The sequence below is a fragment of the Lytechinus pictus genome, chromosome 7 (assembly GCF_037042905.1).
Source record: "Lytechinus pictus isolate F3 Inbred chromosome 7, Lp3.0, whole genome shotgun sequence".
NCBI classification, from domain to species: domain Eukaryota; kingdom Metazoa; phylum Echinodermata; class Echinoidea; order Temnopleuroida; family Toxopneustidae; genus Lytechinus; species Lytechinus pictus.
The window spans coordinates 35,009,390-35,028,150 of record NC_087251.1 but is presented as its reverse complement, the minus strand read 5'-3'; the positions used below and the strand labels follow the sequence as shown (position 1 = coordinate 35,028,150).

At 37.8% G+C, this 18,761-nt stretch overlaps 1 protein-coding gene across 1 annotated transcript; it reads right to left on the bottom strand.

Annotated features, from left to right (window-relative positions):
- Positions 1 to 1,289: 1,289 nt before the first annotated feature.
- LOC129264488 (cytochrome P450 3A24-like) lies at positions 1,290 to 18,392 on the bottom strand. Its single transcript, XM_064102572.1, has 13 exons — positions 17,580 to 18,392; positions 16,010 to 16,103; positions 14,880 to 14,932; positions 14,061 to 14,157; positions 13,565 to 13,681; positions 13,119 to 13,207; positions 12,330 to 12,478; positions 10,869 to 10,999; positions 9,925 to 10,092; positions 3,693 to 3,913; positions 3,349 to 3,486; positions 2,844 to 3,006; positions 1,290 to 2,344 (listed from the first exon to the last, which is right to left on the bottom strand). Exons 1-13 carry the CDS (start codon positions 17,648 to 17,650, stop codon positions 2,267 to 2,269), a joined length of 1,569 nt encoding a protein of 522 aa, XP_063958642.1. The 5' UTR covers positions 17,651 to 18,392; the 3' UTR covers positions 1,290 to 2,266.
- Positions 18,393 to 18,761: the final 369 nt, after the last annotated feature.

Genomic DNA, 18,761 nt, shown 5'->3' with positions numbered 1-18,761 from the left:
TGTCACATAATTAGAATTTCATTTCAACAGGCCATTTTTTTTCTAGCTCGCTTCGCTCGCTGGCGACTTTTTACAAATTTTCCCACATTTGCTATGGTGTGCCCCTCACAATATTTTGATGATTACGATACACAACTGCATTGAATTTATGTGTTGTGTTAAAGCTATATAAATATACACGCAATTTGATTAAAATAAGTGGCCATCTGTAAGGTTTAAAATGGCTTTGATATCAAGAGGTTCCGGGGCTCTGCCCTGGACCCCACCCATAAAGCACTGTTATATGGATGAGTTTGGACCATGGCCCCCAAAAGTTCTACAACCAAACAAAAAAAGAGGAAAGAAAGGAAAGTGTATTATATTTTTCTAAATATCACGTTAAAGTCTATATTCATGTTATATTCTCATGAAAAGGTGATTTTTTTATCTCGCTCGCTTCGCTCGCTCGGGACCTAACAAAAATCCTGTTCACCGTGGCGTACAAAAAAGAGAGAAAAAAGGAAAGAGATGAGGGTGAATATGATATCATCTTTTTAACATTATGTCAAAATCTATCACAAAATTTGATTTTTGCAATAAAAATGTCAAAAAAATTTTGCTCGCTCGCTTTTATATATATATATTTGCCCGATACGCCATATCGCCCCCTCAAAATTTTTGCCTTATGACGCCATTGCCTGTTCCATGATATGACCGGGAAATTGTTGGCTCTTGCCCCCCCCCCCCCCCCTGGCCACCGATCCCTGTTACGCCGCTGGGTCAAACCCAGTGTCATTTAACGGATCAATTGAAATTAAAATCAAACACTCCATGGGGCCCGTTGCAGAAAGAGTTGCAATCAATCGCAACTCTAAAAATCACGCGCAACTTGATTTTCAACCAATCAACAACGCGCATTTGGGACTTGCGATTGATTTTTTTTACTTGCGTTTAAACACAACTCTTTCTGCAACGGACCCCATGGCCCCGTCTTACAAAGAGTTACGTTGGATCCAATCAATCGTAACTATATGGAAATCCATAAGTGTCATAATCTTTCTACAGGAAATTTGCAAAATGTCCTTTGTAAACAAAGGGGAAAACTCCAAATTATCAAGAAAACAATGAATTTATGAATATACATCTAGAAAATATTTTGAACATGCATTTATAAGATGCTGACGTTGCTGGCTTTCCAGAGTTACGATTGATCGGATCAATCGTAACTTTTTGTAAGACAGGGCCCAGGTCACTTTTAGCACGCTAACACTGCAGATACCATGTAAGAAAAACTAATATTCCAAGTCAAATCATTTCATTCAAGCTATCGGGACAGTCCCGAGGCTTTTAACAAACTTCTAATTGTTAGGGATTATCAATCAAAGAAAACAAGAACATAAGAATAACTAATTCCTTCAAGTAAACAGTATAAAAATTGGGAAATTTATTCAAAAGAAATTACTGTGTTTCATTTATGATGAAACAAAGTGAACAACTATATGAAAACAATCCCCAAAGAATGAGTTAAAATACGATTAGCTATATTTATTCATTGGTAATTAGATATAGGTAATAAGAATTAAGCATAATTACAGTAAACTTCGTGTGATGTTAAGAAAAAAGAAATCGGCATTAGACAAATCAAACCAAAAAATACTTTGACTACATTAATTTCAAAATTTTCTTTTTTTACAAGATGTCGGTTTTATTTTTTTTTAATATAAAACATTGCCAAAAATCAAATATGTAATATACCAAGGACTGAGTATAGCCTACGGCTATAGTTTATAGTTCACACTTCAACTCAATTTAGGCTGATATGTAATAGTACTAAAAGTGATACCATATTAGTTGTTACCTTATTACTTGAATGAATTCCTTATTAATAGAATGAATCTCTTATTAATTAGGACTTACGGCTAAATTATGTACACTTTTCATTTGAGTTCATTTGAGTTTGAGTTCATTTGATGTCGGTTGATAAGACCTGTTTCATTTCTTTGATAACCTGAATCCCTGTCCCACATTGATTTTTTTATCATTAAAAAGATTTTGAATATCATCCCATTCACTGAATCTTGGCACATCCGATGTTGACGAGAGCGAAAATAGAGAAAATGGATTATGTTTACTTACGATTACTGAGGAACAATATTGACCAATATGAAAATGAAAATTAATATGTGATTTTATAGCACTGTGATCATCTCTTTATCGCATATTCAATTTCTTATTGATTTGGTCTCTCATCTATGTTTCACATCATGTATATTGTGTGACACGAAGTTTACTTGCGCTCTTCGATCCCAAGGAACATACCGCCATCAGGTTTGAGATTGTTTCCAGTGCCGAACTTTACAGGAATCTAGAAGAGATAAAAACATTTTAACTATAACAGCAATCTGATTAAAAGTAAAATTAATGATACTGATTTTAGTTAAATTGCCTAAGTAAATTAACGAAAATTAAACAAAAAATACACAAATACTCTACAAAGCCTCCAGAAAGCGGGCGCATTGCGAAAATTCTCTGGTTGCAGTTAAGTCTTAAAATGCAAATGAGCAAAAATTCCGGAAAATCATAGCAAATTGTGACTCTTGTTCATGTTGAATTATGGCAGTCACATAACATTATACCCTAACCAAATTGTAAACAAAAGTTGGAAGTTTCTTAATTAATAAGTCCAGCTTTGCGGATTCTGTCTGTAATCAATTCGTTGACTTTCATCCACCTGCACTGTTGAGCATAGTACTTGGGTCGTTTAATTTGAATCTGCTCATGCCATGAAAGCTTTTTCATTTTCTTAAATGGTTCATTTGTTCCCGAACCCTTAATAAATTATTTGTTTAATCTTGTGATCTTACCTCTGTTTTTGGACTTGGCACAAATCGGTATTTCTGGAGGATACGAACAACCGCCATCTTCATCTCCATCAAAGCAAACCGCATTCCGATACAATTCCTAGGTCCAGCACCAAATGGTATCCAGGCCATCGGGTGCCGGTTGGCACGATTCTCCTTGCTAAACCTGCAGGATTAACAGGATTGTCAATATTTTTTAAGAGCTTGCGCATTTTTCGTGTGTTAATTAAAGTCTTCAGCATACATGGTTATGATCAGAGAAAAGATATATTACGCATTTACCTGATTAAGTGATTCGAAACAAGAGGATGAACTGAAATCAACTGGATTTAGCATGATCAAATTATTATTATGTGCATAACAAACGTGGTAATAGGATGAAACAGTTGTAAATATTATGATATCAAACTGCCAGGGAGAGAGTTTGTTGGTATAGAAGATGACTCTATCGAATTTTGACTAATACCTTTATTCTTTTTATGTAGAAGCATTTTTACATAGAACAAACCTTGATGGATCAAATTTCTCGGGTTCCGGCCAAAGAGAGGGATCGCGATGGATATTATAGATGGAGTAGAAGACCTGACTTCCCTTTTCAATGGTAAATCCTTCAACGGTGTGTGTTTCACTACAACCTCGATCACCCCTGTCGTTCAAGAGAAAGTATCAAGAAAATTAAGTGCGATAACGGCTAAAAGAAATGTGAATCAGTAACCTCTCATACGAATATAGACATTAAACGTTGGTTTAGGAGTGGTAAGGATAAGGGACAGAAGCAGAATCAGGTACAGGACGTAAAAGAGAGGCAAGCAGGGGTGGACAGGATGGCAAGGTAAAGGTGCTTTTACTTACAGAACTGCGGGCGGATACAACCTGAGTGTCTCACAGACCACCATGTCGAGTAAGGACATCTTTACGATCGAGTTATAGTCGACTAGATCTCTCGTTGGTGTAATTTCATCCACCTCCTCGATCAGTTGGTCCTGAATATCAGGGTTGGTAGCTAGAGAGTAGGCTAGGAAACCAAGCGTGACGTTTGTCGTCTCGTAGCCAGCAAGAAAGAATAGCAAAGCCTGCATTTTGAATAAGATATTTTGAGAGAAATATGATTTCTGATTGGTACCAAGGGTAATCAACCATATCGACAGAGAAGCATACCATCTGACCATGCAGGACGGGCGTCTGACATGCATTTTCCACCACTTGAATCGTCTGGCATTTATGTACCACACACTGCAAAAACACCGGTGTTGATTTAACATAAGCCCGGTAGTGGAGGATGTGCACACATTGTGTGCGGGAATGACTGATTGAATCCGATGACCGGGGTAATAATATATCTGTATTAAAAGCGCTTAGACACGTCGTTCCGATGTATTAAGCGCTATATAAAAAACGGATTATTATTATTATAATTATCTATATACAGAGATATAAGAGAAGTGTTAAACAACACCAGTTTGGTTTTGGTCTTTAGGAAATTGGCAAAGCCGATCTCCTAATATAAATATAAAAGTTAGATCCTACCTTAATTCTTGCTCGCCAGATGATAAAATGGGGTCCAGCCGCTCAGATAAATTGCACAAATCCGTGAATAGAAATATATACACTTCACAATTTCAAATATAGTAGAAAAAGGGATAGATGTCACAAAATGTCTCGCGAAGTAATGAGCTCATTAAATATGCAGAGAATATAGACTTCGAAGGAGTGGAAGTGACGGTAAGGAATAAGATTGGAAAATGCAGAGAAATAATTAAGTATAAGTTGATCCTCCACAAGATTTGATTCAATCCTCACTAGCAGCTGGATGAGATGGTCAGCATGAGTGGACAGGACGAAGGCAGAGAGTAGAGTGATGATGTGATGGAGAAAACAAGTTGTTTTTACCAACATCAGAAAAGGTGAGACAAAGAAATAAGCGCCAAAAAGGATGGCATAACACAGTTGAAAAGAACAAAGAAGAGAGAGGTAGACTGTGAGAAAAGCAAACATGCAAGCATCTCTGTAGTGATGTTGTATACCTGCAAGTTCATCGCAATAAACAAGGGACAATGAAAGGATGTTTGCTCCAAGTCTAGGAACAAAAGAAAGGTTGTTTCTCAATATAAGAATGTGTTTGCCAAGTAGATTTGAGCAGGAAATGAGTTGGCTTGCTCTGTGAATGTACAGTATTGTAGTACATACACATGGCGTGAACAAGTGAGAATATATGAAATTGGAAATAAAAGAAAGAATTTATATACATATACAGAATGTTGAAATATAAATGAAAATATATACAAGGAAAGAATATATAGATGTAGATATATAAAAAGATATAGTCAAGTCACTACAGTAGCTCCCCCCTAGATTTGTACCGAATAGAAATGTAGTAACAAATCGACAAGGGAAAGTAAAAGGGAACTTGGCTATATAAAACAAGCAAATAAAGGACTGGAAACACCAGTGAAGTGAGAAATGTTTCAACCGTCTCCGAAAAATTGAACGTACTTGGCAGGAAACCTGACATGGCGACCAGAACGGGTCTTACGAATTTCGGGAGGCATATGCTTGTCATCAGGATCCCCTGCCAAGTCCGTGGAGTTGGATTGTTGATGAACTTGGTCAGGTGGATCTTGATGATGAAATGGAGTGGTAGCCTCCTGCTCGATGAAAGCCGGTTTCAGTCTGTCGACACTGACATTTTCATGTTTACCATTATAATCAATGGTAAAATACTTGTCAGTGCGACGGATGACTCGGAAGGGTCCTCTGTATGGAGGCTGCAATGGCTTTGTAACAGTATCATCTCTAAGAAAGATGTGAGATGAATAATGGAGTTCAGGATGTACCTGCGTTCGAGTTTGCTGTTTTCTAGTAGGAGTGGGATGTAATTCCCGCATCATTCTCTTTAGTCTGTGGGCATAGTTAGATGGGTCATCGGCAGAATCAATTTGTGAAGGAGCTACAAATTGTGCAGGTAGAGTGACTGTAGTCCCAAACACCAGTTCTGCTGCAGAGCATCCAATGTCCGCCTTGATTGCTGTGCGTATACCCAGCAAGACTAAAGGGAGTGACTCGGTCCAACGGACCTTGTTATGAGCCTTGAGAGAGGCTTTAAGTTGGCGATGAAAACGCTCCACTAAACCATTTGCGGCAGGATGGTATGCTGTTGTGCGGATGCGTTTAGTGCCAAGGAGGTTGGTGAGTGAAAGGAAAAGTGCTGACTCAAATTGCCTACCTCTGTCAGTTGTGAGAGTAGTAGGTGCGCCAAACACTGCTACCCATCTGGCCACAAATGCTCGTGCTACCGTCTCCGCAGTGATGTCTGGGATAGGAATAGCTTCTGGCCATCTGGTGTAGCGATCAACACAAGTAAGAAGATAATTGTTACCCTCTGATGAAGGAAGCGGGCCAACAAGATCAATGTGCACATGAGAGAAGCGTGCATCAGGAGAAGTGAAAGTACCAAGTGGTGCTTTGGTGTGCCGATGTACTTTACACTTTTGACATTCGAGGCATGTTTTGGCCCATTTTCTGACATCAGCGTTGATGCTAGGCCAAACAAAGCGCTCTGTAATGAGCTTTTGAGTAGCTCTGATTCCTGGATGAGAAAGTCCATGAAGGGAATCAAAGAGAGCTCTTCTATGTTTGACTGGTACCAAAGGCCTGGCAGTACCAGTTGATATATCGCACAGAATGGTAGTGGTAGAACCTGGGAGAGCAATTGACTTGAGTTGAAGTGAGGAGTCTTTCACCTCAGTTTCATCTTCCTGATCTTTTGCGATGGCCGCAAAGTCTATGATTGAGGAAGAATCAACTCTGTCAATATACAGACGAGAGAGGGCGTCTGCTGCTGTGTTCTCCTTACCTGAAATGTGCTGTATATCAGAAGTGAACTGAGAAATGAAATCGAGTTGTCGGATTTCACGTGGCGAATGCCTATCCGGTTTCGATCTGAGTGCATGGGTAAGAGGTTTGTGGTCAGTGTAGATAGTAAATGACCTACCTTCAAGAAGATGGCGAAAGTGCTTGATACCCAGATATGCTGCAAGCAACTCCCTACCAAAAGTGCTGTATTTGGTTTCAGCGGGTTGTAACCTCTTAGAGAAGAAAGCCAGAGGTTGCCAAACTCCATCTACTCGTTGTTGGATAGCTCCCCCAACTCCTACGTCAGAAGCGTCGACTAGTAGGCACAAGGGAACATCAGTGCGAGGGTGCACAAGAACAGTAGAGTTAGCCAATTGATCTTTAGCATGATTGAAAGCAAGAAGCTCTTTCTCTCCAAGATCAATTGGCATGTTCTTTTTTGTTCTGTTTTTCAACAGATCAGTCAGTGGTTGCAGCACCTCTGCACAACGAGGAATGAATCGCCTGTAGAAGTTTATCAATCCCAGGAATTCTCGAAGTTTGGTGAGTGACGTAGGTGCGGGAAAATCACGGATGATTTTCACTTTGTCGCTAAGAGGGCGGATTCCGGTGTTGTCCACCATATGTCCGAGGAAAGAAAGCGATGAAGCACCAAACTGACATTTCGAGGGATTGACGATGATGCCATACTCCTGCAGGCGATCAAATAGTTGACGGAGATGTGTCTCATGTTCATCTTGAGAGGAACTGGCTACCAGTATATCGTCCAGATAAACATAGACAAATGGGAGGCCGCGAATGACGGTGTCCATCAATCGCTGGAATGTTTGCGCTGCATTCCTAAGGCCGAATGGCATTCGAACAAATTCGAATAAGCCGAATGGAGTGGTCACGGCAGTCTTGTGAATGTCGCTAGGCTCGACTGGGATCTGATGATATGCCCTAACGAGATCAATTTTCGAAAAAAATGTCTTACCTGCAAGAGTTGAAGAGAAATCTTGCAAGTGTGGGATAGGGTATCGATCCGGGACCGTGCGAGCGTTAAGTAAGCGATAATCACCACAAGGCCGCCAGTCCCCTGGCGTCTTCTTGGGAACCATGTGCAATGGACTTGACCAGTTGCTCTCAGATTGTCGGATAATGCCAAGTTCAAGCATGTGCTCAAACTCTGCCTGGGCAATTCTCTGACGATCTGGAGCAAGACGACGAGGGCGCGCTGCCGCGGGCGGGCCTCGAGTTGGGATGTGATGCGTGGTAGTATGTTTCACTCCTGAGTGCTTGTAAACCGGTCGTGTGATATCCGGATATTGACGGAGAATGGAGTGAAACCGCTCCGATGAGTCGTGTTGAACATACATCGGGCTAATAGTACCTGTATATGAACCACATCCCTGGACTGTAAGAGTGGTTTTGGTGTCTATCAATCGGCGGTGTTTGATATCCACCAACAGTCCAAATTGGTCAAGAAAATCGGCACCCAAAATCGGCGTAGGTATGTCTGTCACAACAAATATCCAGCGGAAAACACGCCGTAAACCGAGATCAAGTGTGAAAGACTTTTGTCCGAAAGTCTTGATTGGTGATCGATTTACAGCCTGTAGTTGGATATTTGTCGCGTCAACCCTAGCCGGTTTTCCCAATTTTGAATGAGGGAAAATGCTCACCTCAGCACCTGTGTCGACGAGATAGCGTGTACCAGTGTACTTATCGTTGACAAAGAAAAGGCGACTGGGTTGGGTGCTGCCAAGGGGGTTAGTCGCCGCTATTCCTTGGCGGGACCGTTTCCCTGGGCCTGTCTTGCTGAGAAAGAGCAAGGACCTATGCACTTTTGAGCACTGCTCCCATGCTTCCAGTGATACCAGCACTGGGCACCTGCATGCTGCTCACTGCGTGAAACCGACTTGCGCTGTCGACTACAAGTCCCTCTCTGGTTTTTCAGCATGGTTAATGCTTGAATCTGCATTGTGAGCTGGTCAGCCTGCGCAGAGAGTTGGTCGATTGGAGAAAGGAAAGATTCAGGAGTAGAGGAAACATTACGGATAGTCATGTTGTAGGGTTAAGAAAATTGAGGAGTAGAAAGGAAACAAAAAAATAGCGAAGTGAGAATAGCGAAGTGAGAGCTCGAGAGGAAGCGAAAATAGCGAAATGAGAGAGAAATGAATAGAAGGCGATAAAAGAAAATTAAGGTTTCAGGATCACGTCGGGGTCACCAGTTTAGGAAATTGGCAAAGCCGATCTCCTAATATAAATATAAAAGTTAGATCCTACCTTAATTCTTGCTCGCCAGATGATAAAATGGGGTCCAGCCGCTCAGATAAATTGCACAAATCCGTGAATAGAAATATATACACTTCACAATTTCAAATATAGTAGAAAAAGGGATAGATGTCACAAAATGTCTCGCGAAGTAATGAGCTCATTAAATATGCAGAGAATATAGACTTCGAAGGAGTGGAAGTGACGGTAAGGAATAAGATTGGAAAATGCAGAGAAATAATTAAGTATAAGTTGATCCTCCACAAGATTTGATTCAATCCTCACTAGCAGCTGGATGAGATGGTCAGCATGAGTGGACAGGACGAAGGCAGAGAGTAGAGTGATGATGTGATGGAGAAAACAAGTTGTTTTTACCAACATCAGAAAAGGTGAGACAAAGAAATAAGCGCCAAAAAGGATGGCATAACACAGTTGAAAAGAACAAAGAAGAGAGAGGTAGACTGTGAGAAAAGCAAACATGCAAGCATCTCTGTAGTGATGTTGTATACCTACAAGTTCATCGCAATAAACAAGGGACAATGAAAGGATGTTTGCTCCAAGTCTAGGAACAAAAGAAAGGTTGTTTCTCAATATAAGAATGTGTTTGCCAAGTAGATTTGAGCAGGAAATGAGTTGGCTTGCTCTGTGAATGTACAGTATTGTAGTACATACACATGGCGTGAACAAGTGAGAATATATGAAATTGGAAATAAAAGAAAGAATTTATATACATATACAGAATGTTGAAATATAAATGAAAATATATACAAGGAAAGAATATATAGATGTAGATATATAAAAAGATATAGTCAAGTCACTACAGGTCTAACACCAAATAGGTGTTTATACAACACCAATTAGTATCAAACAGCATCGGTTTGATTCCAAACTGGTGTTTCTGGTGCTGATCAGTTCTTTTGTCATGTTTGTGGGGCTGATTTTCATACATCATATTTACCATATAGCTATTTTATACCTGTGCAAATATCTCATCCATGGTAAGCTGGGTTTTCTTACTGGTGGAGAGAGATTTACCATTGCGCTCTTCAATCTGGTCATTAAGACTGTTCGTGTCCTTTCCGACCTCTGAGCCGATGTCGTCATCGTTGTGGGCGTTCATCATAAGTTGAAGAAAGTCTTTCCGCTAGAATAAAAAGAAACCATTGGGTAATTCAGATGACAAATGTATTGCATTGTGAATTAGAGCACATGCTTACTATTACAGAGCCAATAAAGAAATTAAAAGCATATTACTAACATGTTTCACTGTTATTTTACCTTTTCTACAGGTACTACAGTTCCAGGGGAGCTTTTCTTCAACATTTGTCACTGACACGTTGTCGGATCTGACAACCTTCCTTGATTTTGATTGGCCGAGAAGCACTGTTACTATGGTAACTTTCAGATGAAATAAGAGTTGTCGGATAAAATGTCCGACAAGTCCTTTCATGAAACGCTACCCCGAGGACAGACAGTCAACCTGCCCGAATCTCCACTCGTCTACTCAAGCAAGCCTTCTCTCATCTACGCAAGCCTCTCTCACCTCTTCGACTCAACCAGCCTTCTACTCGAGCCTCTCATTCTACCTACTACTCTAGCTCTCCACTCCTTCTAGTTTGTAGTCCTTATGGGCTACACTCATTTCCCAAAGATACTCTACTTTCTACCCGTCACTTTCTCATTCCTCCATTCATTTCTACCTCTATCCACTTTTATCGCCGTCCTTTCCAAAACTTACACATGGTGTACCGTAAACCACTTCCGCAATTGTTCATACAACCATGCAAACCTTCAAACATTATACACCATTTTTTTTTATTAACTAGTAAGGCAAAGGTTTTCAGAATTCGATATTTTTAAAGTGAGAAATGTACGTGAAGCATTTAGATTATTTCATATTCCGATCTTTTTCTTACCCACCTCGCTATAAGAAGAATGTTTCCTCATATCGATAGCTTTGACAACAACGTCCCTAAAAAAAATCTTCGTTTCGGCCGGAAACATGCCGATATCAAGAGCGTTAAACACGTAGGCGAGTGGAGGGAAAAGTCCTGAATAAAATAGACGTAAATGAAAGAACTTAAACAGTACATTGAATATTCAAATTCATTAATTTACTTGAAGAAAAAATAGCAGATATGAATAGCCCATCAAGCCAAAGTTAAAATAGAAATATGCGTGGGCATTTTAATTTCAGAATGTTACGATTCTTGTTTTGATTTTCCACAGAGAACTTTCAACAACCAGGAAGGTTCTCCATGTTGATATATATAATGTCCCCCTTTTTAGACAATTCTTTAAACAAACTGCATCAAAATTTGCACAGATCCTTCATTTTTTCTCTTTCTAATTGCAAAAACTAGCCATCAAATTCGTTTGCAGAGACCTTTGTGCTCAGGTCGCTTCCGTCCCTCCTTATTTTTTCTAAAGAAAAAAAAAGAGTCAGCTTTTGAAACCCGAACTGTTGGTTGTGGGTTTTTCAAGAATGGCCCAGTCGTGTCGGCTTGCAACGTTTACTCACGTAATCACGTCACGGTGCGCTATCACGTTTTGAGTACATTCGTTAAAAAAAAATGAATAAAAAAATCCTCTAATCTACAAAATGTTGGGTTATGATTTATGAATGTGACCCACAATTCGGTGAAATGCTACAAGCAAAATACGAATCATCAAATAACTTTAACAAAATAAATTTAAAAGGTACTTTTGTGAATCCAATGTAAAAACCACTAGGGTTCCATGGAACACCGCCGGAATTTCTCTCGTTTTATCAAAATACAAAAAATTACTGAAACAAAAATGGCAGGTTACGATCGGAGATTAAACTGCTTCATATTAAAATTGATACAGGAAAGTTTATTTAAAGGGCGAGACTTTCGGATTTGTATGTTTTGTAGCATACATACATTGAGATCTTTGTGCGGGTGAATTTTGGTGTGTGACGTCATGATTAGTCTTATACAACCCCTTGCAATAAAAAAGTGCATAAAGACTCATGACTTGTCACGTATGTGCAAAACTGTGACTTTTCGTGATTAAGCGGCGTGCAAAATAACAAAGTGTAGAATGTAACGTGATAGCGCGCTGTGACGTGATTACGTGGGTAAACGTTGCAAGCCCGTCGCGTCGCCCCATTGGATCTAGCCGTTTCTGTGCTACATCGGACCCTCCCAAATATTATCCCCTGTGTATTATGGCGGGCCAAGTGTCCGCCAGTAAATTTCGTCGATTTCACGCCATTCCGTATACAAAATATGTTTTATTCAGACGAAAATCATTTTGTCATGACGCAGTTTTATTTCGTATACGAAAATTATTTTTTGTCACTCGAACTGGCGGACACTTGGCGCGCCATAGTGTATGACCATGTAATGGACCAACCTGCCAGCATAAGTACAGGATTCTCAACACCAGCATCCGTGATCTTTTTAGCATGTTTAACGAATGGATCAGCGGGATTGTTCTGGGCATCAACCTGAAGTCCAAAGGCACATTTAGCAATACCGTCCATCGTGAACGACTCCAAAACCCTTTGAGATAGACAAAGAAAGAGAGTGGATGGGTAAGAATGCATTCATGTTCTCAGATTTTATTTAATAAAGTGTCTCAGACTTGACAAACCTAACGAAAAAGATCAATTTTAACACCCCCGTCTTGATGATAGTTGATCAAATAATGTTTAATTCACCCTAGGCGGTGTTGGGCATTTTAAAACAAAATTAATTTTAATTGGAAAAAGCATGTTCCCCATGAGTGGTGATATTTATTTTCGTGTGTTTCTCATTTTTCCGACACCCTCCCTTGGTAAATCCTGCATCTACCCCCGACCTAGGTGTAGCCACTTGCAATATGAAACTGGTTTTCCAGTAGCCTGCATAAGAATTAATTTTGTCTAAATTTATATGCTTAGCATCATGCTATATATAGAAGGGAGGTATGTTTCATTTGATAACGCTAAGTACATCTCGAACAAGGGTTCGAACCCAAAACATCACTTTTCACGAGTCGGACTCTCAAACCTCTCACTGAACGACAATGAAATATGTTGTTAAAAAGGGACATGCAATTTGTATGGGATACATATGGGTGAAATTATGCTTGAATACCTCGAAAATGATTGGAATCTTACAAATAAAATATCATAACGAAGAATGATCAAATTAATTATACCTGAAAATGCTTATATTGGTGTCTTCCTCCTGCTTCTTCTTCAGAGTTGCATTCAGTACATCACAACATTCGTTTATCAAAGGGGACATCTAAGTGGAAAATGAAAATTTAGATCATGAATAATATTGTTGAAAATGAGCTAATATATATCATTATAAAATGGTCTCTCAAATTATTTGCATTGTTCTATTTATTATAGAATTGTAATATAATGGAAATAAATTTAAAAAATAAAATAGATAGATAGATAGATAGATAGATAGATAGATAGATAGATAGATAGATAGATAGATATATATAAATACAGATAATTAGATGGAAATATAGATATGTGTGTGGGTGTGTGTGCATGTATATGTATAAGTAAATACATTGAAAAATAGATTTAACTTCAATATTTATTCCTCCTTTTCTTTCGTATTAAATCCCACTTGTTAAAGACAAACCTGTTTCATCTTGAGAGCGCTGAATGTAGGAGTAATGACCGTTCTCACATTTTTCCATCTTTGATCACGGAGATCCAATAAACCTTGATCTAAAGGTCTATTCTTCAAGAAGAATTGCTACGACAAAGAGGACATAAGAAAGTATTCCCGTAAAAACATCTCACAGGCGTTATGCTTTTAATTCTTGGAACGACAGTTTTGAATAATTACTTTAAATAACATAGTTTGTTTGTTTTGAACTAAAACTTTTAATTAAATGATATATCCAGTTTTCATATATATATACATATCATACGGACAATGTACCTTGATTGAAATATATTTTGTGAATTTGCGAGATGGCCCAACATTGCAACTAATTTACATGTACTCTGACATAAACTTCTCCACAATGATACAAAAAACTGCCGTCAAGGAAACTATCACCGTCACAGCCTCACGTTCTATCGATCAACATAATTATGTTTTGTGGATAATATCAGAGATTGTGACTTACATCATGATTGGTAAACTTGGAGAAACTTTTCACCAGAATGTCTTTCAGAATATCGGGATCACTGATCACGACCACCGGGCGTCGAAACAGGTAAAAACTGTTTAAAAAAATAAAAAATAAGTTTTAAAAATCACAAAACGCCTCCGAGCCTAACCTTCCTTTCCGACTGATTAGACCTGCTGATCTCCTTCTTCCTTTATTTTGTTTCTTTCTTTTCTTCTTCTTTTTCGTGTTCTTCTTCTTCGTCTTCTCCTCCTTTTTTTTTCTTCTTATTTTCCTTCTTATCTTACTTATCGTCATCATCATTACTATAATAATAATAATAATTATTATTATTATCTATCCTTCATATCCTTCTTCTTGTTTCCATTTCTTGTTCTATTTTTCTTCTGATTCTTTTCCTTCTTTGTCGGTTATTTATCTTTTTTGTCTGTACCGTCAGTCCGTCACATATATATACGATCTTTCTTCACTTAGTAATTAATATTCCTGGTCATACTAAACAGGAGGTGCTTAATAACTCATATTTATATCTGTCAAGAGGAAAATTCTTTTTATTATCATTTCTATTACTACTACTACTACTATCATTATCATTAATGTTATTATTATCATCATAATCATTATCATTATTTTCATGATCAATGTCATCATCATTATTATTATTATCTATTCATGTATTTATATACATATTTATTTAACTATTTATTTATTTTGAATATTGTATATAAAAATTACACGCATACAGGCAACCCTTACTTTCTCTTCCAACGTCACTACTCACCCACTCAACTATCTTAATAATTTGTTAATACTCACCCGTATATTTTACCATACTTCTCCTTACAATTGTACACAAACAAGTAAAATCCCTGTAAAAAAAAAAACATTAAAAAAAAGTTTAGCAAGTAGCCACAGATTAACAGGAGAAATTTGATTTTATTAATTTCAAAATCATCAAGGACCAATACACCTCCATAATATTTTTTCGTATATAATCGTTTTTAATAATACCGGGAGTAATATGCGTATGGATTTATTTCATATTGATAAGAGTTTATGCATTACATCTTGTATTTTACATTGAATGACTTGTATAATTATCTTTATGTTGTTATGTGTTTTTGTTAGAGAATCTAGAGAATAAAATATGGGCTTCCTTGAATTGTATTGATACATTGTTTGATGTGTGAATGTATAATGATTACGTTATGATTATTAATGATTATTTGAATACTTGTAAAGGGGCAACTGCCTACAAGATTTAATCTTTTTCGTTGCCTATTACCATATGTAGATTTTTCTTTTACATGAATGTATAAATTATATTCATTTGTTGTTTAATTATTTGTTGTATATCTTGTTACATTTATGCATTTATATTATGTTATTTTACATTGTATTTAAATATTTTTATATGGTTAATAAATTAATTGAATTGTATTTTGTGCATTGTTTGGTTTTGTATTGCAGTGAATAAAAAACGTTAAAACTTCTAAAACATAACTTTGGGGACCTTTCATTAACATTTTTCACAAGCAAGGACTTAATTCATATCAGAATATGTATTCACCATATACTATCTTACACAGTGGGTGAGAAAAATGAAATAAAATAGCAAATGTCTTGTTGTATTGAATTTAGAAATCAATAAAAATCGAAATCTAGTTTCTAAATAAATTGTGGAATATGACTTTAACCACGAATTTATGTCTGATATGTAATGAACTAGATTTTCCAAAACCGTGTACAAAAACGTAAAAGTTACCATAGGATTGTGATTTTTTGCATGGTCAGCCCCCCCCCCCCCCCTTGAAAACCGTTCCGCGGCCCCTGAACAATAGAGGAATCTCCGTTAATGTTCAAGCAATTATGACTTAAAAGTTATCAGTTCACAATTCCCATCTGTAAGGTTTATATCGAACCTTTTTTACCATCTCATAATTTACCTTTGTGCAGGAAAGAATATTGCCTAACAATGGCAGGGGTCTTGGGCCCTTGATTCCTTTCCTCCAAAGGTAGGTTAGGTTCCATAGCTCCTGGCTGGTGATAAATATATAAATCATGAATAATGTTGATAGTAATTGTGTCAATGGTGCTTACAAAATGACAAAATTATAGTACCAACAAAAATAGGTGGCCTAACCACCATTACGTATTATGGAAGTAAAATTTTATGGGTCTCGCATTCAAGTTATCGACGGACAAACAGTCGCTTGTGATTTTCTTTGTCCGACATGGCAGCACGTAGGTTAACGTCATATCAATCTTGCCATCTGTTGCAATTTGAAGCCGAGTTCTACTCCGATCACATAGTAAAGATTTGTTTTAATAATGTTTAAGACGTATTAGCATTATTCCGAACTTTAGAAAAAGATGATCATACGTTTTAAACTTTCAGATATAACATGACTTGTGTGGTGTGATCTTTAATTATTTCTGTTATTCAGAACGTCTAGAACTGATCATTGTTTGCAGACATATTATTAATTGATATAATATATATCAATTTGCACATATCAATTTTAATGTTATACCTCCCCTTCAGCCGTCCTTCACAGTTTTCACAATGGTATCAGCTTAGAGAAATAGCCCCCAAAACCGAATATACATGAGTAGTACCAGCATTCACGGCACTCTATGCTTCACACAGGGAATTGTATGAATTTTGAGACGCAAAGTTACTTAAAGCTATGCAAATGAGGGTATAATCAGTTGTATAAACAACTATTGATAGGCACACCTTAGCAAACCATACTTGATTCCCCACTCACACCGATATAGATTATACATATATATATATATGGTTAGATTATGATATTATCGAAATTTAGTTTAGACCACAATACTTTTTTTTTACTTTTACGAACAGGCCAGGAGCCGATCGAGGAGGTCGATGATGGATGGGGACTTTTGAACCACTGCACCTTGGCAGAACCGGAAACATACTTGGTACACCACTTCCATTCAGTGTAGAATTAAATTGTGTAATCTTTGTATGTATAGGCCTAGCTACCATGGAGCGCTATATGAAATTATTGACTATCCATGATATAACTGAGGGGGTTAATAACGCTGGTCAATCTCTTGATCTATCGGAGTACAGGAACTTCTTCTTTTTATGTTAAGTCTGTACTGAACACCTTTGGTGTACGTAGGCCTATATTCATACTGTTGACAGCTATGGTGTGGATGCGAATTAACAAATACATTGATTACGTGCATCCAGTGTCCATCTAGCGGAGCTAAGAATCTACAACTTTACAATGAATGAATCCATGTTTTACAGGAACATCTATGTTGAATGTATAATAATGATTACATTAGTTCAACCGAGCAAACAAACTAGGTTCAAAGCTCAGAATAAAGAGAACAACATGAAGGAAATGTGATTGAAAAAAAAAATTGAAGATAGGGCCCATTTTTAGTCTATTATTCAAACTCGGTTTTAAATATTACTGTTAACGTAGCGTAAGCCTTACGAGAAGAAATATCATAAATAGGCCTATATCTACTTACCCGAACAGCAAAGCAGCTATTGCTCCAACAATGGGCAATGAAATCTTGAATCCGAATATCGAGAAAGACATTTTGTGTCATGTACAGGAACACTCTTGGAAAATGTCGTGTACTGTAATGGCAATATATCACCAAAAGGGTGCTTCCCTTTGATCTCGGGCAATGCTTTGCCTAATTGCATCAGCTTGCGATCGATGCAGAGGTAACTCACAAAAAGGGGTGTTGAACACTGATCTGTCCACTATCTTTAGTCCTTTTATTATAGTATTCAGATCAGTGGCGTTGAACAATACGTCATATCGGCATGTAGGTCTACAGAATGTCTGTATATACTCGTTATGCAATAATCAACGCTTATTGACATCCCGGATCATGGATGACCAGTTTATTCCATCAAATCAACTGGACCATGTACACGTGGAAATCCTGGGGGGCGTTTCATGAAAGGACTTGTCGGACGTTTTATCCGACAAGTCCCATTTTATCCGACAGTTACCATGGGAACAGTGCCTCTCGGCCAATCAAAATCAGGGAAAGATGTCAGATCTGACAACTTGTCGGATAAAAATATTGATGAAACGCTCCCCTGATCAGTTCCAAATCCCATATGCCAGAACCCATACACTCCCCCCTAAAAGTTTGGAAACACCTGCCTTCAGTGTGTGTTTTTCGAACTTTGGTAGACTTTACTGAAGTTAAGCCTCATAGTACAGCTGTACTTTTGTTTTAAAGTGAAGGCTATACACCAGTGTACATTTTATCATTGAATCAAACAAATTCAAAGCTCTTAAGAGACGTGCAGCTGCCAAAGAGGGCAGGCTACCAGTCAAGATGGCATTCTGTTTGGGGTTCTATTCTGAAATTCTTCCCATTATTTTGTGAATGTTACAGCAGATGTCCCCAGAATTTGTTGCTCAGTATTGTTCATAAGACAGTTAATTTATGGAAATCTGCATCTTTATCCTGGAAAACATCTGAACTTGACAAATGCCTAATCCTTCTTTAAAGAAAATGCATGGAAGTGGAGTAGACATCAGTGCAATTTGAAATTCATGAATTCAAAAGTTATTCAGAGTTTTTTTACACTTATTCCAGTGCACCTTCATTCATTTTGCCTATTCAGTTTTTCTTAATCAGAAGTCAGTCACAAAATCAAAATGGCTAAGACAAGACAGCCTTCTT

Excerpts from the sequence above, each read along its gene's own strand:
- LOC129264488 (XM_064102572.1), bottom strand. The coding sequence starts at position 17,650 with ATGTCTTTCTCGATATTCGGATTCAAGATTTCATTGCCCATTGTTGGA. Across the intron at positions 12,479-13,118 it reads ACCAATATAAGCATTTTCAG|GGTTTTGGAGTCGTTCACGA; the intron begins GTATAATTAATT and ends TCTATCTCAAAG. Across the intron at positions 3,007-3,348 it reads GAGAAATTTGATCCATCAAG|GTTTAGCAAGGAGAATCGTG; the intron begins GTTTGTTCTATG and ends TTAATCCTGCAG.